General features: G+C 41.2%; 1 protein-coding gene across 1 annotated transcript in view; it reads right to left on the minus strand.

Moving 5' to 3' along the window:
- cdkal1 (CDK5 regulatory subunit associated protein 1-like 1) overlaps positions 1-20,886 on the minus strand; it is a 241,300-nt gene that overhangs the window by 144,317 nt on the left and 76,097 nt on the right. The window contains exons 6-7 of the mRNA XM_041942774.1: positions 20,461-20,509; positions 14,642-14,762 (exon numbers count right to left, since the gene is read on the minus strand). Coding sequence (XP_041798708.1) covers positions 14,642-14,762; positions 20,461-20,509 — 170 coding nt within the window. The remainder of the gene's footprint in view (positions 1-14,641; positions 14,763-20,460; positions 20,510-20,886) is intronic.

A 20,886-nucleotide genomic window follows, 5' to 3' on the forward strand; every position in this document is an offset into this window, starting at 1 on the left:
TGACTTTGCACAGTGGCTTCACGTTACTGTTACTGCTCATGAAAACTAAACTGGAAAAAGGAAGAAATATGTCTGGAATTAAAACTAAATATTTCTCCTCCTTATCAAGCCTCCATCCCTCCCCTCCTTTGTTTCTGTCCTCTCCCCCCTTCTGTTTCATCCCACTTAATTAAACCACAGAGGTAGCTGTTGTACCTGACAACAGTGTAGTTCATCAATGTGTTACAATGAGAGAGGCTCCCTCCCCAGCCTGTGTGTGTGTGTGTGTGTGTGAGAGAGAGAGAGAGAGAGACTATTGTGTGGTTGCAGCCTTGAAAAGGTAACAAAGAAAGGAAAGCCCTGAGGTTCTATAGATTTGTTAACCTCCCTCGACACACATGCGTACACACACACGCGCACACACACATGTGCAAACACACAAATATTGTATCGTTCGTTGTGGATCGGCTCCCATGTGCAGCATGTTAAAGATACAGGCTGGGAGAGAATTGAGCAGGAAAAGGTTTTCTCAACGATAAGCTTTTGGGGTCTACACATTAATTAGGAAACTGCTCTATACATAAACTGGGCCATGTGTGTATTTACATGACTGTGTGGGTGTGTGAGTGTGTGTGTGTGTTCATGCGGGTTTGTATTGTACAAGCTTAAAGATGCAATTATGAAAACAAAGCTTACACTGTGAGGGGAAGTCGGCGCACTTTGCAAATTATGAAGCAAGATTATTCAGTGCACTTATTGTTGAGACTGGGAGAGGGGTGGAGCTGGTATATGAGCAAACAAAATCTTAAACTGCTATTATTTGAGTGAACAAAGCCTCAAGCCTGTAAGTTTACTGTTAGTGTCATCTCAAAGTCAAAGTGGAGGTTGCTAAATAATATGGAATCAAGGAACAAAGAACGCTGGAACAATGGAGTAGACCTATTAGGAGCAATGAATAGAGGATGATTAGTTATTCAGAGAAAGGTTGGCAGCTAAACCTTATTTACCCTTGATACACTGTCTTGAGAGATAGTTGAATTCAAGTTATATGGGAACTTTGCATGCACACTAACAATCCTGAGGGACTCTAATAAAGACAATATTCCTTACACTCATATCTTAATAGGGGCTCGACCATGATCAGGACTTGGGATAAAACAGAAATGTTATTATAGCTTGTTATGGAGCTTAACCTTCTTGGCTCACGTGGAAGCAAAGAAATGTTGTGTTTATTGAGACAAGACAATGCCGCACTAGTGAAAAAGCAAAGAAATTCAACTGTGTGAGTAACCAGAGCAAATATTTTAGCGATAATGTCAAAGACAGAATATCAGCGTGCCTTCTGTTTGTCAGCTGTGTTGATAATAATGTGAACGGTGCTGATATGGGGCGTCGCTGTGTGCAGAAATCTATGCAAGCATGTCATCGCGATGTGTCATTGCCTGATGGATCCCACAAAATCCCAAAACTGGGTATTTGACAATGTGTTTCATTACACAAAACAACAACATGGTGAGTGGCTATTTTCAAAATGACTGCAGACTGAAGATCAACCAAATGACAGAAATTATACTCAGACTTTGAGTTTAAATCTATCTGTGAAGGCAACATTTGTCAGTGGCTTTTCAGAGATGACCCGCTGACCGCAGAGGAGTCGATTAAGACTATAAAACAAAGGGGTTTATCTGAGTGTCTGAAGCCTTTTATAGTCAAAGAGTTTAAGCTGAGAAAGAACAGCTGACTTGTTATGCACTTGCTTTCTATCCTGGTCGTAGCTCTGGTCAGACTGAAAAATAAGAAAAAAACACAAAAAATGTGAAAAAACACAAAGTCCTCTCACCATTATCTCACGCAACATTGTTTTTGCATTCTTGTGTGTGTCGGATATATGTGTGTGTGTGCGGGCGTGCGCTCACATGTGCATGTTTCTTTTCATGTGTGAGGGGACCAGTGTGTGTGTGAGTGTGTGTCCTGAAGGCAGCTGGGGCCTGTCCCTCTCAGTGTTCAATCCAGGCTTTGTGTATGAGCTCTTCAGTTCTGTTATTTAGTCTCGTGTTCACAGTGCTGCACACTGAAACTGCTGTTTGCGTGTGCGCGTGCTTTTTCTAAAATGTGTCACACACTGACCTTGGGTTTCTGGAACTACTACAGCAGCCTCGCTTGTTGTTTTGACTGGAGAGAGACGGCACGTGTATGTGTGTGAGAGCATGTGCATGTGTGTGAAATCTCAACCCCATGTCTACAGAGGAACTGTGAGTCCCAACTTCTTGTTTTGTCTATAGACAGACCTCCAGACAGTGTTGGCAGTAGGTCAGTCGGCCCACTGTTACCGTACAAGAATGCTATGGTGTTTGTTTATTATGAACCACCAAACATACTGATTAAGTCAGGTCTTGGCTGATTCACTGCTTAGCCAGCTGTTTATCTGACTTGTTGCCTGCCTGCCTTACTGACCACATTACTGTGTAACTGACTGATGAAATCACCTGATGTTGTTAACCTGTCTGAATGACAAGACTTGATTACTGTCTCACTGACTCACTACTTTATTGGCCAAGTGGGAGGGTGACTAACTAAACCAGGATATCTGCAGGTATCAGAGAAGATAACTGGAGGCTTAATACGACCATATACATTCTGCTGTACTTGGTGATGTATTTTGTAATGTTTCACTGATCTGTAAAATCTGTGATCCACCTCACTGGTTGGTGTACCACTGAGTACCTGCTTCACAGGGTTGATCGAACACATGCCTCTACACATGTTCTTCAGTCTGAACTGTGCTCTCAATAAGGTGGGGAACAGAGCCCAGTGGCAAGGTGGGGCGCAGGTTTCACTAACATGCCAGGAAGCAGGAAAGTGCTACTGCCAAGATACCTCTATGATTTTATGGCAGAGTTTTACAGTTCTGGGAACTCTGGGAAACACAGAATGAGACTTTTTGTCCACCAAAAGTCACTTTCAGGTAACAACACAGTCAGCTGTCATCCCGTTGGTCGGGAAATGCAAAGCCATCAGCAGCATCAAACTGGAAACCGACTGAACTTTAAGCACCTTGGCTTGTCATCAAATTCACTAGCAGGCTCACCAAGGGTAGCACTGCTCCAACTTCATTCTGTAATGTCATTCTCTGCATAGGCGAAAAATGTCTCTCTCCAGTGCAAAGCTGTTCTGCAGCTAATTCTGTGGCCTTACTACTGACCGAAAGTCAAAAAAGCTTCAGTATGGGTCTTGCAGGACATTACCACAGAACATGCAAATGTGTGGGTCATTTATCATTATGCCTTTATTAGTTCACAACCCATTACAAAAAAGTTGTGATTATTTGCAAATAAGCTGTGTTTAGGAACAGCAGTTTTCCAAAGTGCTCCTGAGCTCATGTATTAATCTCCTTCATACAATCATGTGTTCACAAAGTGGTGAACCTCGCTCCATCCTCGCTTGTGAACGACTGAGCCTTTCCAGGATGCTCCAATCATGATACTATCACCTGTTACCAATCAACCTGTTTACCTGTGGAATGATCCAAACAGGTGTTTCTGGAGCGTTCCCAACTTGGTTGAATTGTGTTCGCATCAAATTCAGAATAAGCAGATATTTACAAAAATCAAAGAAGCTGATGAGGTCAAACATTAAATATATCATCTTTGTACTGTTTACAATTGAGTATTTGTCAAAAAGGATTAGCAAATCATCACATTCTGTTTTGCTCATGTTTTACGCAGCGCCCTGGAATCAAAGTTGCTTGCTAACATTTACTTGTGAATATAAAGGGTTACAGTTCCTGCATACGTCGCCTGATTCATTGGACATAAAAGCACTCATAAAACACAAAGTCAAGAGGATCTTTGACCTAAGAGCCAGGGTTTCCTGCTGAAATCCAACGCAGCGGCACCAAAACAACAGAAAATGTGTCATTGTCCAAATAATCTGATGTCACTGTCTATGTACACACACCCCTGCAGACAAAATGACATGCTTCAGTCACACAAAGAAAGCCTTATCTCTGGGTAGATAATTCTGTCTTGACGACCACGGTACATTTACCTTTTGGAAGGAAACATGAAGGAAACTGGTTCATGCAAACAGTCTGTAAGACGATCAGTTGTGCTTGTGTGTTTGTGTGTAAACTGTGTTTGCTTGTGACATACTGGGCTAATTCAGTTACTCGGGGGTTCTGTAGTGTAATGCCTTGTAATGACACACAATCTCATTTTGTCCAAGGAGACACATCAATCTTTTGGATTTACTGTGGGGAGCAGAGTCTCTCCTGGTGAGTGAGTAGGAAGAACAGAGGATGGAAAGAGTGCTTGTGTGTGTGTGTGCGTGCGTGTGTGTATCAGGCACGTATTTGTGTGTTTGTGTGTTAAGCAGTGGGGAAGAGGGAAATGGAATAATATGTTCAGACCAGTGGAGCTGAAAACTACCCATACACTGGTTTGATAAACAGCAGGAAAGGCCACCATGGTACATAGCTAGAAGAGGTGTGGGTATGCGTGTGTGGGTGTGTGTGAGTGAGTGGGAACATGCCTGCATATGATCATGTGTGTGTCGGGAATGAAATAGAAAAAGAAAATGGGAATTCCTTTGTGGTGGTGGTGTGTGTTTGTATTTGTTGTATGTGTGCGAAGCTGCAAAATCAAAAGAGGTACGTTGTGCATCCATGCGTTCCCACAATCCTACACACATATGTACGTGATCAGAAACCCTTGAGTAAACACTCTTAACTCCTCTGTAACTCTACTCTTCTGAAGCACATCAGCACATTTTCTACCTCTTTTGTTGCTGCTTCACATGATGCATTTTCACTTCTGCTCCTCAGGGAGGAAAACAACACAGAAAAGAAAAGATGAGATCATTGACCAACGAGCAACAAAATGAAAACGCAGTCAAGTAGAGCAGTGTAACGTGGCTTGTGTATTTGCTTTTAAGATGAGGGAAAAATATGGACAAATTATCTGCAGTGAATATCGCTTGAACCCCAGTGGTGGTGATATTACAGTCTGAATGGGAGTCTCAAGCTGGAGCAGACAGACCTGCTTTGACTGTTGGGTAAAGTGTGGGTGTAGGAGAAAAAAAGAGACTCCTTCTGTGCCTCTCTGTGGCATCCTAGGCAAAAACTGGCTCCTCATTCTCCTAGGCCTTGTTCACTCCCCCACTGTAACTGCCAGAAAAATTCAAATTACAAAAGAGCACATAGGCCTGATTCAATTTGCTTTTAACTCGGCTAATGACTTCCCATCTCCCCCTGTCTCTCTCTGTACCGCACTCCCCTTTCTCTTTCAAGCAGAGACTTTTATCTGCAAAAACGGCTCCTCTATTCTTGTAGTGACTCTACTATTCTTTAGTGATAGTCTTTATTATAAAGTGTGTCACCAATGAGCTGCGCTACGTCTTTTTTTTTTACCCCGCCACGTCAAGGCCTCTGGCATCAAATACACAATGTGCTGAGTTCGACTGATCACAAAACAGAGACTGCTGCAAGGAGGGCTAAGAAAATAATCCAGCTGCGGAGGAAGCTCTGAGGCGTGCTGATTGGGGCAGACAAAGTGGATCTCGACTATCAGGTGCAGAAGACTGTCATTCGTGTGCTGACAAGCATGAAGGAGTGCTGATATGATGATAGTCAATATGAGAAAAGTGAGTATCGAGCAATGTTCAGAAACTAGAAAGTGAACTGGATGCGACAGTTAGGAAATGTGGACAAAGGATGTGGTGCCATGAAGAGATTTCTGATGTCTGTACATGAGGAGCTGATGTTTGGATCACATATCATCAGAGGCCTGATTTTTCTGCACCATATAAAAGGCTGTCAGGCAGATACAGATAAAGAACAGTAAAAGGAATAGGCAAGTAAATGTGTACTGTACATCTATGCTGGTATGGTTTTCTTCCAGCTGCATAAGACTATGTACTCGCCACTAAAAGCACTTGAGCATCGACAGAACTACGATGAGCTCTGGCTTCACGATGAAAAAGGACTAATCTCACAAAAATAGAAACAATGTTATCTTGCTTTCCTGTCATTATGGGTTGCATGGAAGTGTCTGGTAACTTTGAAGACTTTTCTTATAATATTTGGGCTGAAAAAATAAACCTGATTACTTGGAATCACACAGCACTTTCATCATATTTTAAAATTAAAATAAACAGTCCTGTTCATGTGACGGCCAGACCCTGGCCTCAAAGACACACGTAACACACACACAAGCTACACCGCCTCTGATGACTGTGTTCCACTGTCCAGCTGTAAACACACCAACATAACCACTTACAAGATGCAAGCACTCAGATTTGAACTGTTTTCAACAAAGTTTCCTGGAAAAAAACTGTATCCAAATTATTAAAAACAAATCTCATCAACTATAGTCACAAACAGGAAATGTTGTTGATGGTAATGACGCCCAAATGTGTTCAGGGCAGCAGGTGCCCCACAGAAAACATGTTTTACATATCGTGCTATCCCTGTTTAACTGCACCACTGATTAGCATAATACTTTTTAGGAGCTTTTAGGAGGTGCATTAAACCTTTTAATACTGCCCAGATACCCTTAAATGATGTACAAGCACGCCTAACCACACATGAACATAGAGCAAACACAATAAATCGGTGAACTATATTATATTTCTAATATATGGAGATCAGTTCCCCCAACTTTCTATTATAATAACACATCTGACTTTTTGCAGGTTGCCTCATAGGAGGAATGTGCATTGTTTAAGTACATTTTAATGTGTGAGTGTAGGAAAAACAGAGTATAAAACAAAAAAGGAACAATTTGACAAGCCTAACATTTAAAATACAAGCTATGCTTTACCTGCTGCCAACAAAAACATGGTAAAACACAGCGTTGTCCAAAACTGTGTTCTCAACTCCTCTCTTATTACCCTGGGTGACCTGGGAATGTCATTGCTGCAAGCCAAAAAAGAAAGCACCTCCCCATCTCTCTTTTTCTACTGCATTTAGCTTTCCTGCTTAAGAATCTAGGTGTTCATTCATGAATAGCAAAGAAACACATGCAAATATGATCCAAACCACAATTCGAGCTGTATTCCATCTGCATCACAGATGCGTCTCAGTCCGGACACTCTCGCCGCTCGTTCTTTGCGTCATTTGTGGCGAGACACAACGATAACATTCAATCGAGAGTGCCGGAAGTGCATCATCAGCTGAGCAGAATGCATGTTGCTATTAGCCGAGCTATATGGAGGACACCGCAGAGAACAGTCTGTGGACACACACTGAAAGAAATTGTCTGGTGGCACTTTGGGGGGGAGGTTTCTGTAGAGGCAAAGGAGGAATTTCTTGGGAAATTCGTTTGAAAGCCACATAACCAGTGTATGTAGTTACTGTTTAATGCTTATGGGGTTACCACAGCAACCCATGCAGCTACTGTAGTTTAGTGATGTCTGGACACTTGCAAATAACAGTGCGGACATCATGTCTTAAAATCTGATGGGAGAACAAATCAAAGTTACCTGCAGTCTAAGCAAAGCCTTAAGAGCACATCAGGTCAGGAACTGTAGTGACAACCTCTTCTTTCAGGTACTAAGTCTACCTCTGCCATGCAGGACGTTGCTGCTGTGTTCGTGCCTTCCCAGCTGAGTCCTAACCGTGGCCCTGCCTGTTGTGAGCCTTATTGTTTTTTCTCTCCATCTAGACGTTTGTGACCCCAAGTATACTTCTCTCTCAGCCGGCTAAAGCCCTGAACGTTACTCCTTGGTCACAATGGTTAACACAAATCTATGTAAAGGTCAGCAGCGAGGTTGATAAGACCTATTCTTTCACTGTGTCGTGGATGGAGAAGTTGTGGCAGCCAGATGTAAAGCACAGGAAACAAACAGCTAACTCACTGGGGGCCTGTCAGCTAACACAAACATATTCACAATGCATACTAAAACACAAGCACAAGCACACATCTCACTCTGTCTTTGCCAGTTTTGTTTACATGGAGTGTGTGCTGCTTTATAATCAAGAACTATAGCCAAAGCACGCATCCTATTGTACAAACTGCCCACAAGTGGCACTGCAAAGTGGCAGTAATACAAGTTAACCTTATCTACTCAAAGCTGACAAGATTGAATCTCTCCAGGGGTCTGTCTGACAGGATGATCAGTTCCCTGATGTCTGTTACTTGGATTCAGCGGGACACTTGAAAACCTTCCTCTAAAACAACCGGCAACATCACAAAGAATCTTTGAATGGACTAATAAGTATGATAAGATACAGATATACACAAAGCTAATCCTCTTTCCTACTACAAATACTTGTGTAGTACACATATATTTTTAACACTAACTTTTTTTCAGTACACAGGACTTTTTAAACAGTATTTAGGTCAAATTGCTCTTAAATAAAGTTGCCTCTACAGCAAACCTCTCATTCCACCAGAAACACTGATAAAAAACATTCCATGGACTCCAAGGTTATCTTTTATACTCCCTGGATCGGTGAGGCCAGTAACTCACAGGACTGTAAAAAAAAAAAAAAAAAAAAAAAAAAAAACTCTATTAAATCTTTCAGTGTTTGCTTCTATTCTATTTGTCGACCTGTTAGAAGCTTAACCCTGCGAGAATTTGAAGGACAACGAGGTGGACAATGAGGTGGCTGAGGAAAACATTTCCCCGCTAACGCTGAGCGCGACCGAGCTCTTCACAATATAGAAATCTATTTAGGAATAAGAAATGCATGACCGCAAATGCTGAACATAACTTTGATTATGGTGTAAAATTTACACAGATTTAACAGTGCCACAGACCTTCATATTGGCATTAATTCGATTTCTAACTACTTATTACATGAACTGCGATTGTGGCAATCAAACATCAAGGCAGCAGTCAGGCTGCCAGCAACACTTCATTCGTGTTTGGGAGAGCTCTCAAACCACAAGAAACCTACTTCAACTGCACATTCCCCCTGTGTCAGCCTGTCTACCTGCCTGCCTGGAGGATACGAATGATGAAGTTTGTTGATGAAGTTGAAGATGAAGTTACTGGTATGGGATTGGAGCAGAGGATCATGAACAACTGACTTTTAGCACACTGCAATAACAATGAAAGATATGACAAAAGTGACTAACCAGAGAACAGGGAAGAGCAGATAATGAAATGAAATGAGCTGTAACTGTGGAACAAAGGGCTTTTTTTTAATGCCTGGAGTCTAATGGCAATGGCTCACACAAACAGCAACAAATACACACACAAGTTTAATGACCCATTCTGACTGAGTGGTTGTTAATTCCTTGTTCATGATGCTGAGCATCACGATTCAACTTGTTCACAAAAGGGCTTTCACTGTCACCACACACACACAAACAGATACACAGAGAGCAAGAAGGGGCCGTTAGTGTAGCCTAGGGCAAAACTGAAACACACACACACACTTACACACACACACACACACAAGCTTCCTAATAGTATCAAGCATGACAAAACTGGAACAGAGAACAGAGCATTAGAAGTCTTTTTCTTGTCTGGGGCTGTATGAAAAATGCACTCTGCCCTCAGGCTTATCTGTTTGCATAAAGAAGCTATGGAAGAAATAACAAGGAACAATACAAAACTAAACGCTGGCAAGCCCAACATCAGCTGCTGGAGTCAACAACAGAAGCACGAGGAGGGTGGAGCTGAAAGGAACCACGTCTGATTCAATCCCAAGCTGAAAAACACCAACTGCGTATGCATTTTACAGTACTTCTCTCTTTTATTCTCCTCTTCCAGAAAACTACTATTCCCCCAATGCTTCACCGCTCTCAAAACACTTCATATGTTCGTTCACAACCTGTGAAACAGATTTCTGTTGTATTGTTGCAAATCCAAACTTCGATAACTTCCTAAAATTTTGGTTGTGAGCACCTTTTGTATCACTTCATCTTCACAAGCCTTAACTTTCCCTGATATTCAAGGTCTCTGAGAGGATAGAGTGATTATGCTGTTTGGATGTCTATTCATAGCAGTGTAAAAAATGTTTTGATGTGCAATTAAGCACCATTCAGTCCATCTGTCCATCACATCCCATAATATGTTGATAATACTCACTGTTTCTACAAGTGAATGAATGATTTTCATTGTTTCCAGATTCCGTTTTATTTTTTTCCCAAATTCTGTGTTTTCAGTCTCAACTTTTCTGAATTCTGTGTTTAACATTTTCAGCACATTTTGTCATGAGAAAGAGTGTCTAATGATATGGTGGATGAAAAAAAAATTCAAAAATTCAATAAGAAAATCTTCAAAATTGAATGAATATCAATGACTCTGATATACAACATAATTATTTTTTATCAAACGGATCTCCTGCAGGACAGCCTCATATGCAACTTGAACACAGCGGGTAAGTGGGTCTGACGGAGGCTGCCCCCTCTTCCGTGCAACACTCTTCCCTGTTCAGAATATCAGACTCCATAAATACAGCCAACTCGAGAGTTTGTTAAAGTGTTCACCGCTTAGTACCGTGCTGCCTCTCTCTCTGTCAGAGGACCTCTTCAACATGATTGTGTGTGTGTGTGTGTGTGTGCGTGTGCGTGTATAGACAGTGTATGAAAACAAAAAATTGCATCCTTAGTTTGGCAATTTCTGTGATATTCCACATTTTACAATTTGAATTTTTATTATCAAATTCTGTGATTCCTCCTGTGTTTTCTGCATCACGGAAATCATAGGGCCCTAAATCAGGTCTTTTGCTCATGAATATGTCAAGTAAAGATGACTCAAAATAACTGTACTGACGGCCCAGGAGAAACCTGTCAATGCTGCCGTAATACAAAGCCGGAGGGCATTTGAGGACTAGCTGGACTATGCTGAATTTCTTTCCTGATGGGGATAAAATTAACTCAGTGGGAAAAAAGCCAATCTAATTTGGATTTAATGGGTACAAATGAATTAATATGCAACTTAATGAAACTAATATTGTGAATCAATTTGAACAGGAAATTAAATTTTCACATGTAGTCCCAGGTGAAGCTCCACGGCAGGCTGTTGTTAGGAGTTGCACTAGTAACGTGAAGAAGATGGGATACAGCAGGTTCATCGGTCAGACCTAGACCAAAATTACTCTGTAGAGTAATCTGAAGTGAATAAATGGTTTTTGTTCCTTATAAAAATGCACTTTGTGGCAAATGGGACACCTATAAGTTTTCTATAGGCAACCTTACCAAGAGGTGGTTTCACCATGTGTCCCAAGATCCCATCACTCTCTAGTGGCCCAACCTGCACCACTGAGAACATGATCCCTGACTGGCTTCTGATCAATTCTTTTCCCCTCATTTAACATGAGCTAAAAACAGTGCTGCTACAGACAGGTGTATTTAGTCCCTTTGGCCTGTGACAATTGTCATGACTTGAATCTAATCATGTTCTGCTATTTAGTGTGGATATACTAGACTGAATATCACTGAAATTAGCATTATATTTAATGCTTAATATTTATTATATTTAAGTTGAAAAGTAGAAAGTGGACTGTTGATGAAAGAGGACTAAGAACCTGTTTGCCCTGGCATTCACATTAGCTTTGGGTGATCATATCAGTGGACAGCCGAGACACATCGTTGTTCACACCTGTGTCTATCATGTGTCTCCAAGGTGTCCAGCTGACAACTTGTATTCAGATTTTGTGACAGCCTACGTCACTTCCGCTAGATGATCAAAGGCCCCAGAGCAGTTATTACGTGTTGTCATGTTTGTTTCATACTGGCTAACAGCTAGCCTAGAAAACAAAACTGTGTCAAGAACTAATATACATGTAAGGATTATTCCCACTGTTGAGACTGACAGGACGAAGTCACTTGTGACTTACAGATGAGCATTTGAGATATGTTAATATCTCAAGTGCACAAATTTCAGATTTCAGATCCAAGACAACAACTTTCAGCATGACATCAACTTGACATTTGGTGAGAAAACAAAGGGAAAAACAGAGAGAGGCTTTACATAAATAGATCCCATATGTTCACACACAAAGACAAACTGGCAGCAAACTGGAGACACTGAAGGGCACAGTAGGTTCACACACACTACAAATTAATAGATTCAAATGTTCTCTTCTGACGCAGGGGCAATTTGGAGAACTGCAACTGATGTTGTGCATGTGTGTGTATGTGTGTCAGACAAAGATCTCTCTGTTTCATCAGCTGACAAATGTCACCAATGATGCCACTACTACCTCAGAGCAATATTTAAAACAGATCGTCTAAAAACGGAACACATAAAGAGGACATTCTCTGCCTTTTCCTTTGTACACACACACGCACGCACACGCACGCACACGCACGCACACACTACAAAAACCATAGCACCAATGACTGACCAGCACACACAAAAGCACACATTGAGCTTGGATTTTCAGTAACAACAGTGTTATTTGAGAGAGATTTGTCAACAGCTGAATCACCCAGTCAACGCATTCGTGTAATCCTGCAGCATCCTCCTACAAGAGTTGCAGTTAAAATAGTAAAAACAAGGGGATTTATTTGTGGTCAGCCTAACCCTTTTGAAAAACAACACAGAGTTCATCTGGATCAGACACAGACCCCCTGCTGGAGGGAGGATGGCGAGGGACTGACATCTGCACACACATGCAAAAAACATCCAGGCTGGAAGGCCAACAAAATCATGCAGACACAGAAATATTCAGACAGGTTGGTACAGATACTCATAAAACAAAAAATACAGACGTTCACACTCCAGTTGTGATTTGACGGTGACAGAGTGAGAAGAGGAACTGAAAAAGATTGAGATCCAGTTATCAATATTACTGAAAAGACACGCTGTCTTTGTGAAGGGCCAACATGTGTCTCCATCAGTTGGAGCTATTCATAACAACAAAGCCAGGAATAAACCATCATATGTTGGCCAATTTTAGGCAATGGTTCACAAGGGATCAGTGAATGAGACGTTCAAAAAAATTGTCAAGACTGTTTTTTATTGTGGTCACAAAAGTTGACCACAAGTGCAGTTTTTTCTGAAAAAGCATGGCTGAAAAATTGGATATTCAGTTTTTCTAGTCATATTAGATCAATGATAGCCTAAGAAGCTTTAGTCAGGAATAAATACCACTGAGCTCTGCACACTACAAGCATCTAGGACACAGTGACCGCTTTAAGAAAGCACTTACTGGATTTCTGACTTGATGCTTCTTTGAATTAATGCTGGGAGAATTGATTTCAGAAAATAATCATGATACAATGTTGTTAAAGGTAGACAAAAATGGAATTTGGAAGCTACATTTTTGCTTATGATGGACGTCAATGATGGTTTGCAATCCATGTTCTTGCAGACAAAGGTCCCCCTATAACAAGTACAAAAATATAAACAGATGACAATTATTGTGACACTGTTGAAGTATGGCTATGCTGCCACCACACATCATCACAAAGTGTCTGCTGTATCACTTCCACACCCAAAATAATCATAAAAATGTCCATTATGGTAGTAAAACCAGTAATAGCTAATAGGTCAAGAGCTGAAAACAGGTCACTGCCTTCTTGTTGGCGAGTCACTATGTTACACGTCAAGAATATTGCTGCAATTAGCCAGGAAGGTTCAAGGACACTGGTGGAAATTCCAGTAAAATGCTGCAACCACCTTACTGACAGTTACAAACATGTACACAGCAGGCTCAAACCATGAGATGATGTATTGTAGTGCATGTAATGTGTACAATTTTAAGGTAATTTATTTGACAGCTACATGAAAAGCCAAAGGACAAAAAAGCATTTCTTTAAACCGAGAAAGCTTCACTCTCATAGAATACTAGTACTGTGCTACAAGCTATTTACGTCCTCGCTTTGTGAGTGAAGCCATTAGTGTATAGACATTGAGGGCGTGCAAGAGGATGATTGATGGATTATCATCAGTGGAGGCCCAGCACAGTGGAATTAGTCTGTCGTAACCTTTTTAACTAGCCCACTGAGAATACAGCACGTGTGTTGGTAGACACACAGATCTGTAAACAACATGAAATTAGCCCATAAAAATGTGGGTGCACACGTGGGTCTAACTGTCAGAGCTTGTGCATCTACACAGACAGAAGTGGTCAAGTCTATGTACCTGTCCGTCCATTCCACTGTAGCTTTCATCTGGTGCAATATGTACATTTTTTTTTTTCGACACTATGAAATCTTATTTATCAGATAACAAATCCACACACAACAGAAGTATTTCTAAATAAAAACTCATTGCCAGTGATAAAACAGGCAAAATAACATAAAGAGGGCATAACAGAACAGTAGAGAACATCACAGCCGTAATGGAAAAGGCTGACAGAGGGATAAAGGAGGTCTGTCATTGTAACTGTGTCTGTTTTGTTTTTTTCTTTCCTGCTTTAATGATGGAAGTCAAATGGAAGAGGAGACAAAAGGCTAGACACCTGTTGGGTTTCTATTCCATTTACATTTGAGCAACAAACAGCAATATATGCACACGCACATTTCAACACCCTACTACACACACACCACACCCCAAGCAGACCATGTGAAATTGATAAAATCAGAAGCACAGAGGGGCTCTGTTTAAGTGGACGTGCAAAGAGAGGGGAGAGCAGGCACGCACACACATACACACACACAGACACTCACACACCATGAACCAAATAGCAGGGAAGCAGTGAAAATGAATTCACAGTTAAAGCTGAATATTTTATGAGTCTCTCTGTGTGTCTGCGTCCTACCCAGTGTTAATGGAGATGATTTCAATGAGGGGGTTCTTCCTGATCTTGGGTAAGTCCAGTCTGGCTCCTCCGAGCCTCCGACCTCCATCTTTCTTCTGACCCAGCAGACGAACTGAGTGGCCTGAAAACGACAAAGAAAACAACATCTGTTTTTAAACTGAGACATTAACTGCCAGTGTCGCCTTTCCCTGTACTTTACTTGGTGCACATGAGACACACCAGCATTAAATGTATTTGTTCAAAGATGAATACATTCAAGTTAAATATATCAGTTGTCCTGTTCAATTTGGAAAAACCTGAATTCCCCTTCTCCCAAAAACACACAGCTGGAGGAAATTATTCACATTGTTCATTGGCATGCAAATAAAAGAAGACAGACACAACAGAAAAAAGAGAGAGAAAAGTTGACCGTTTGGATGGTTGGATCACTTCCTCTCCCTTCAGTCTGTTTCAACACACACAAACATACAATACAAACACACACTCACATACCCAAATACATTTCCATACAACCTTTCACCCACAAACCCAATACCAAATAAAGAGAGAGTTTTCAAAAGGTTTATCCACCTCTAGATAGCCAAATAAAAGCCTTCATTACACTCCTCTCATCTATTCAGTCTGATGTTGGTGTGAACAGGACACACGAGTGGGCAGAGCAGCATATCGGAGCAGACGCGGTGTGGTAAAGGTATGGTCAAAAAAGACAGAAATTAACAGGCCTAACTGTGCAGGAAATGGCAAAATTGGCCAACCTCTGGCACGGGGTGCACTTTAAATCAATTAAGAACGAATGTGAGCACACAAAGAGGGAAGCAGGGAAGCAACACGAAATTCTTGCTGAACTAAATAGCACTGGTATTACCAAGATAGTTAATACAGGTGGAAACAATGACAGACAGAATGTTCAAAACAAAGAGGACTATTTCACTCAGATTATTTAGTGCTATCAACCAAATATCAAATAGATATCACAGTGTGTTACAGAAGCAAATGAAAATATCCACAGCTGAGTCTAATAGCTATAGCAAGTGATGTCTCGCCTTTGGTGTGGGGAAATAGGATGCAGTACTCTCCAACCATCTACCAGCTAGAAGGTGTGCGAGATTGAGGCGCTGAGGGATGGAATTGTCTTCCTGTTTTCATCCGCTTTACATGGGTCTCCTGGGAGGGTGGGCTCAGGGCAGGAAGCATGGCTATCAATTGGTAGATAAAAATGACAATCTGCCCCAGAGGAGGACAAAGAGCCAATCGGTGAGGCGTGACTGGTCGTAATATCCCAGTACAAGCAAGGAAATTAGAAAACTTCCCTCGTGGAAAGCAGCTGGGACTTGAAGCACATTTGGCCAGCCTGTCTTCTAGCTCGCTGTCTGTGCGGCCAGCTTTGGTCATGAAACGTGGATTCAAAAGTCATGCATGCTCAAACATTCTTCTCTATGCGACCACCGCTCCATCTGTCGACTGATCGATGAAATCATCCATACATATACACCTGCTTTAACAGCTAAGTTTCACACTTCCACCTGCTCCTCAACAGCTGCTTTAAACATGCTCAGAAGTTCATTCAACAAATGTACTATGAGAGAGAGAGGAAAGCTAAGGAAATGCCAGTGATGATGGCTAAAATATGTACACCAGATGAAAAATACTTCAAGGTCTTAAGCTGAAACTCATTCAATTGTATGCCCTTTTTAAAAGCATTCGATCATTTTATCCAAATCAAAGTGAGAACATTAAGTGGTCGATTTCACCACTAAATTCAACACTACATTTCACAGAGCCCGTGAACCTAACCTAATTGGCTGTGAGTAATAACAAATAACAAAATGACACAATCTAGTAAGTACCACACTAATCACTGGATGTTAAAATAAAATGATGGATGTAAAAATGAAAGCTATAGTGGTAGGCTATCACAGGACAAGCCTAACCATAATGGCTTGCGTGTTGAGGCTCAAACAATTGACTTATGAGCTCACATTTGGGAGATGTGCAGCTTCACTGGCTGATAAAAGGCATGACAATAATTTAGCTTGAGCTCAGGGCTATTGGTGAAGGAAAATGATTTTGTTGAAATTCCATTTTTTTTCCAGATTGTTGATATTATACATTTGCTTCTGATGGTTTCAGCTGTGGGAAAATAAAGTTACCAGTGCCTAATTGCATACACAGACTTGTCAGGAGGAAGCCATTAGCAGTATGATGCTGGATTTCCAGATGTTTTCCATTATGAGATGTCCCTTTGTATAAAAGTTGAAAACTGTCATTCCCCACATCTCTTTTTTTTTTTTTTTTTCCTCTGAAACTACCCTGGACCACTGTCAATGTGACTGCCACCAACGACTCAAGAAATAATCTTACTACCAGCATGGAATCACTCCAGGAGTGCGCCCAAAGCCAAATTCAATTTCAGGGCCTAGGGGACCATGAATGGGACGCAAGAGATAAAATGGCTAACTTGAGTTGCTGAAGAAAACCGAAGAATGCTGCACTATTTGTCATCTCAATTACAGAGTTTAGAGAGGTCAACTGCTGCGATGGGCAACCCTGCATAGACACAGGCATACACATCACCCTATACCACATTTTCTAGTTACTGACTGCCCTCCTACTTTCCCTCCTGTGTTTTTTCCAATCCCCCTCTCCTTTGTTCTTGTTTCGCCTTCATAAATACAAACCAACATAAATCCTTCTATCCACTCATAACGGCCCATTATAACATGCTAGGGAAAAGGAGGGAGGGAAGGCAAGGGTAGATGGATGGAAAGGTAGCTGGATGGATGGTTGGGTGATGATAAAAAAAAATGCATCACAGATGAAAGATGTACAGGATAGCCAGATGGATGGTTGGATCAGAGAGGTAGGGAGCTAAAAGACTGACCCCTTGACCTGTGTCTGATGTCTCATAAGTGGTGGGTTTTGTTGTGCTCCCTGGTTTGATTGTAAAGCAGCAGGCATGATCGGGGGATGGGGGCACATTGGAACAGAGGGACAAAGGTGGCAGAGGAGGAGGACAGGCGGGGTGTAATACTTTATTTATCCCCTTGATATAACAGGTATTTAGATATGTACAACAAAAAAACTGTTGATTTCTTTCCAAATGTCAGTCAATCTGTTTTGATAGGAAGATGCATTTCAAATATACTACTTAGCATTTCTTACTGCAGACATTTCAAAAGAGCACTTCTTTTAAAAAGCCATACATGAAGCTTTGATGCCTGACAATGACAAGCTCCTCCACAGAGCTTGCTTTTGTCACTTCAAGACGGGAGGTCACTGAGTATTAAAAAACATCAGAATACCTTCAGATGACTTAAAATATATATGAATGCATCAACCTGTCTCTTTGTACCTGCTCTTCATTTCCCCTTCCTCCCGTCTACCTGTCTCTTTCTATTCAGTCACATCTTTATACTCCTGCTTTATTGTTTCAGCCCTGATACGCACCAACACTTTGTTTATCCTGGTGAAATAAGGATCATGAGGTAATATGAATGCCATATAGCCTCTGATCTGCAGCTAAGTAGAAACATTAGCGTGTCTAACCTTTTCTGCCCCCTGTTTCTATGTCATACACATACACTGAATCTAAACTGTTTCTAAAAGACAAAAGAATATCAGGTTAAATGGCATCATCTGAGGCTATCATCTCAGTGAGAGATCAATATTAGGAGGCAAATAAAGAAATGAGGACATCAAAACAGCCCTATAAAGAAAGAGGTACAGCAGCTATTTATTAATGCTGGAGAGATCCGACTTCAGTGGAAGTCTGTGTTCCTTTAGGAGTGAATTAAACTGATTTTCTAGTCTTTGTGTGGGTTTCTGTATACATTTTCTGTATTTTATTCTTCAAATAACCAATTGTGTTTGTGTTTTTGTTTGCTGAGCATCACCACGAGACATAAAATCTGGTTAGATGCCCTTGCAAAAATGCGTATCCATGGGTGTCATTAATTATTTTTTTATGGATCTGCCAGTGGGCTTGGAGTACGAGATAAATCCGGAGCTGTGTTTGTTGTTAGCAGGGAAATCAACATCTGGTACAGCTAAAAAATAAAATAAAACAAAACAACTGATTTGGATAAGCAAGCTTGTGACCACAGTAACAACACTGGCCACCAAATCACTGACGCTGCACAGTGTCAAGTACCACAATCTGGGCAGTAGTTGTAACCTGGATGTCTGTATAAATGTTAAGTGCATGCTCAGCAACCCAAATGGAGATATCTAAAAGATAAAAATGTCCTGCCATTTACAGCAGGTAGTAACTCGAGCTTTATGTTGGGTAGATGTACTATGATTAAAAGCAGTTTTTCAGGAGCATCCTTTCAGGGTGACCGTTGATAAGTTCTTTTTGAGCCTGGATTCAAACTGAATAAGTCTCACACCTCAAGACCCAAGTTCATAAAAAACATACCAGTACTCCTATCATGTGGAAAACAGACCTGCAAGCAATTTTGGTGAAGGAAAGAACTGCGTCTATTAGCAGTTCATTGAAGAAAGTATTTTAGTAGCCATTACCAAAGGCAAATCCCTTAGCTTAAAGGTTTATGCCCAGGCCTCCGAGCTAAAATAACAGCTCTCAGTTTATACGAGGTCATAAAGAACTGTAATGATACTGGGGAAATTAGTTTCTATGGAGGGGGTGAAAGAGGGAGGGAAAAAGGGCAGAAGGGATGGAACAGGGCAGTGAGAAGGCAAAGGGAGGTGGAAGAAAGGAGGGAAGGAGATCAAAAGATGCTGAGGGACGGGAGTACGAAGTAGAGGGAAGAAAAGGGAAAGAATGAGCAAATCATAGAGAAGAAAGGGAGAATAACAGTCACAGTGTGTGTGTGTGTGTGTGTGTGTGTGTATGTGTGTGTGTGTAGCCAGACGATTTAGGGTTGATGACACATTGTAAAATTAAGCCTCACTTCAGCTGTCCTTCATTAGAGTGAGGCCTGCAGTGCAAACTAGTCACTCATGCACGCACACACACGTGCACACACACACACACACACACACAGTGTAAACTCAATCTGTTCTTTATTAGAGAACAGCTGGGGGTGTATGACAGCTTGACTGGACACTCTTCCACTGTAAACTCTGCCTGACCTTCATTAAACAGTTAAGTGCGGTGGTTCACTAACAGTTTAAATGGATGACCTAATCACTGCCATGTGCGTCTGTCTCGCTGTCAGAAAGCTTCTCAGACAGAGCAGACCACTTAACAAGCTACTCAGAGAGCAAGACAGACAGGATCCGAAAGCAACACTGATCACTTTGCTTTTCAATACAAAGCGTCAGCCTAAACCATTAAATCTTACTGAGCGATGACGCCAAAAATAAGTTTGTATGCACTTTGTTACAGGAAATGTTCAAAGTCCCTTCAAAGCAGTAAATCAAGTCACTGTGCTCGTCAATTTCTCATTTTAACACTAAGAACATACTCCTGTAGATCAGAACAGTACTGAATTTTTAACACTAATACACTCAAGCTGGTACCTTATCATTTTCTCAGAACCAAATTTTTTTTAAATTTTCATTGTGAGAGAGCAGACAGATTAATTCAAAGCCATCATTATATGATTATGTACTCAAAGTGATATATTCTTACTCCCGACAGTAAAGCCATTCTTAGTCCTTGTATTCTGTCAATAAGTGGACATACTTTATGGAAAATCATTCAGGCACAGAGCCAAAGCTAAAAACCATTTCCTATTCAAAAAAATGAAAGGACCCTCATGTAGTCGCTCATACATTAGCTGATCCATGCGTTTCTTACTCTCTCATACATTGTGTGCCTTTGTGTGGGTGTGTGTTTGTGTGTGTTAAAATACCTTTAACGGCCTCGTCCACTACTTCCACCACTCGATCAATCTGTTGGACCTGAAATACGGACACACACACACACACACACACACACACACACACACACACACACACACACACACACACACACACACACACACACACACACACACACACACACACACACACACACACACACACACACACACAGGAAAAGTTTATTGATGTTGACAAACCATGTCCACGCAGTCAAACAAACGCCTGATATTGACAACCCACAAACACACACACTGATCCACATTTAAACAAGGCAGACATAGATACAAGATCACACCAAGTTTTCTCCAGCCAGGATTACGTGATATAGATTTCCTAAATGCTACTAAGTGTCTACTGCATGCAGCTGTAACACCAATTCTATTTTGTATTGACTGAGACACAGTGTGACGATAGGA

This window comes from Chelmon rostratus, chromosome 8 (assembly GCF_017976325.1).
Source record: "Chelmon rostratus isolate fCheRos1 chromosome 8, fCheRos1.pri, whole genome shotgun sequence".
Lineage (NCBI taxonomy): Eukaryota > Metazoa > Chordata > Actinopteri > Chaetodontiformes > Chaetodontidae > Chelmon > Chelmon rostratus.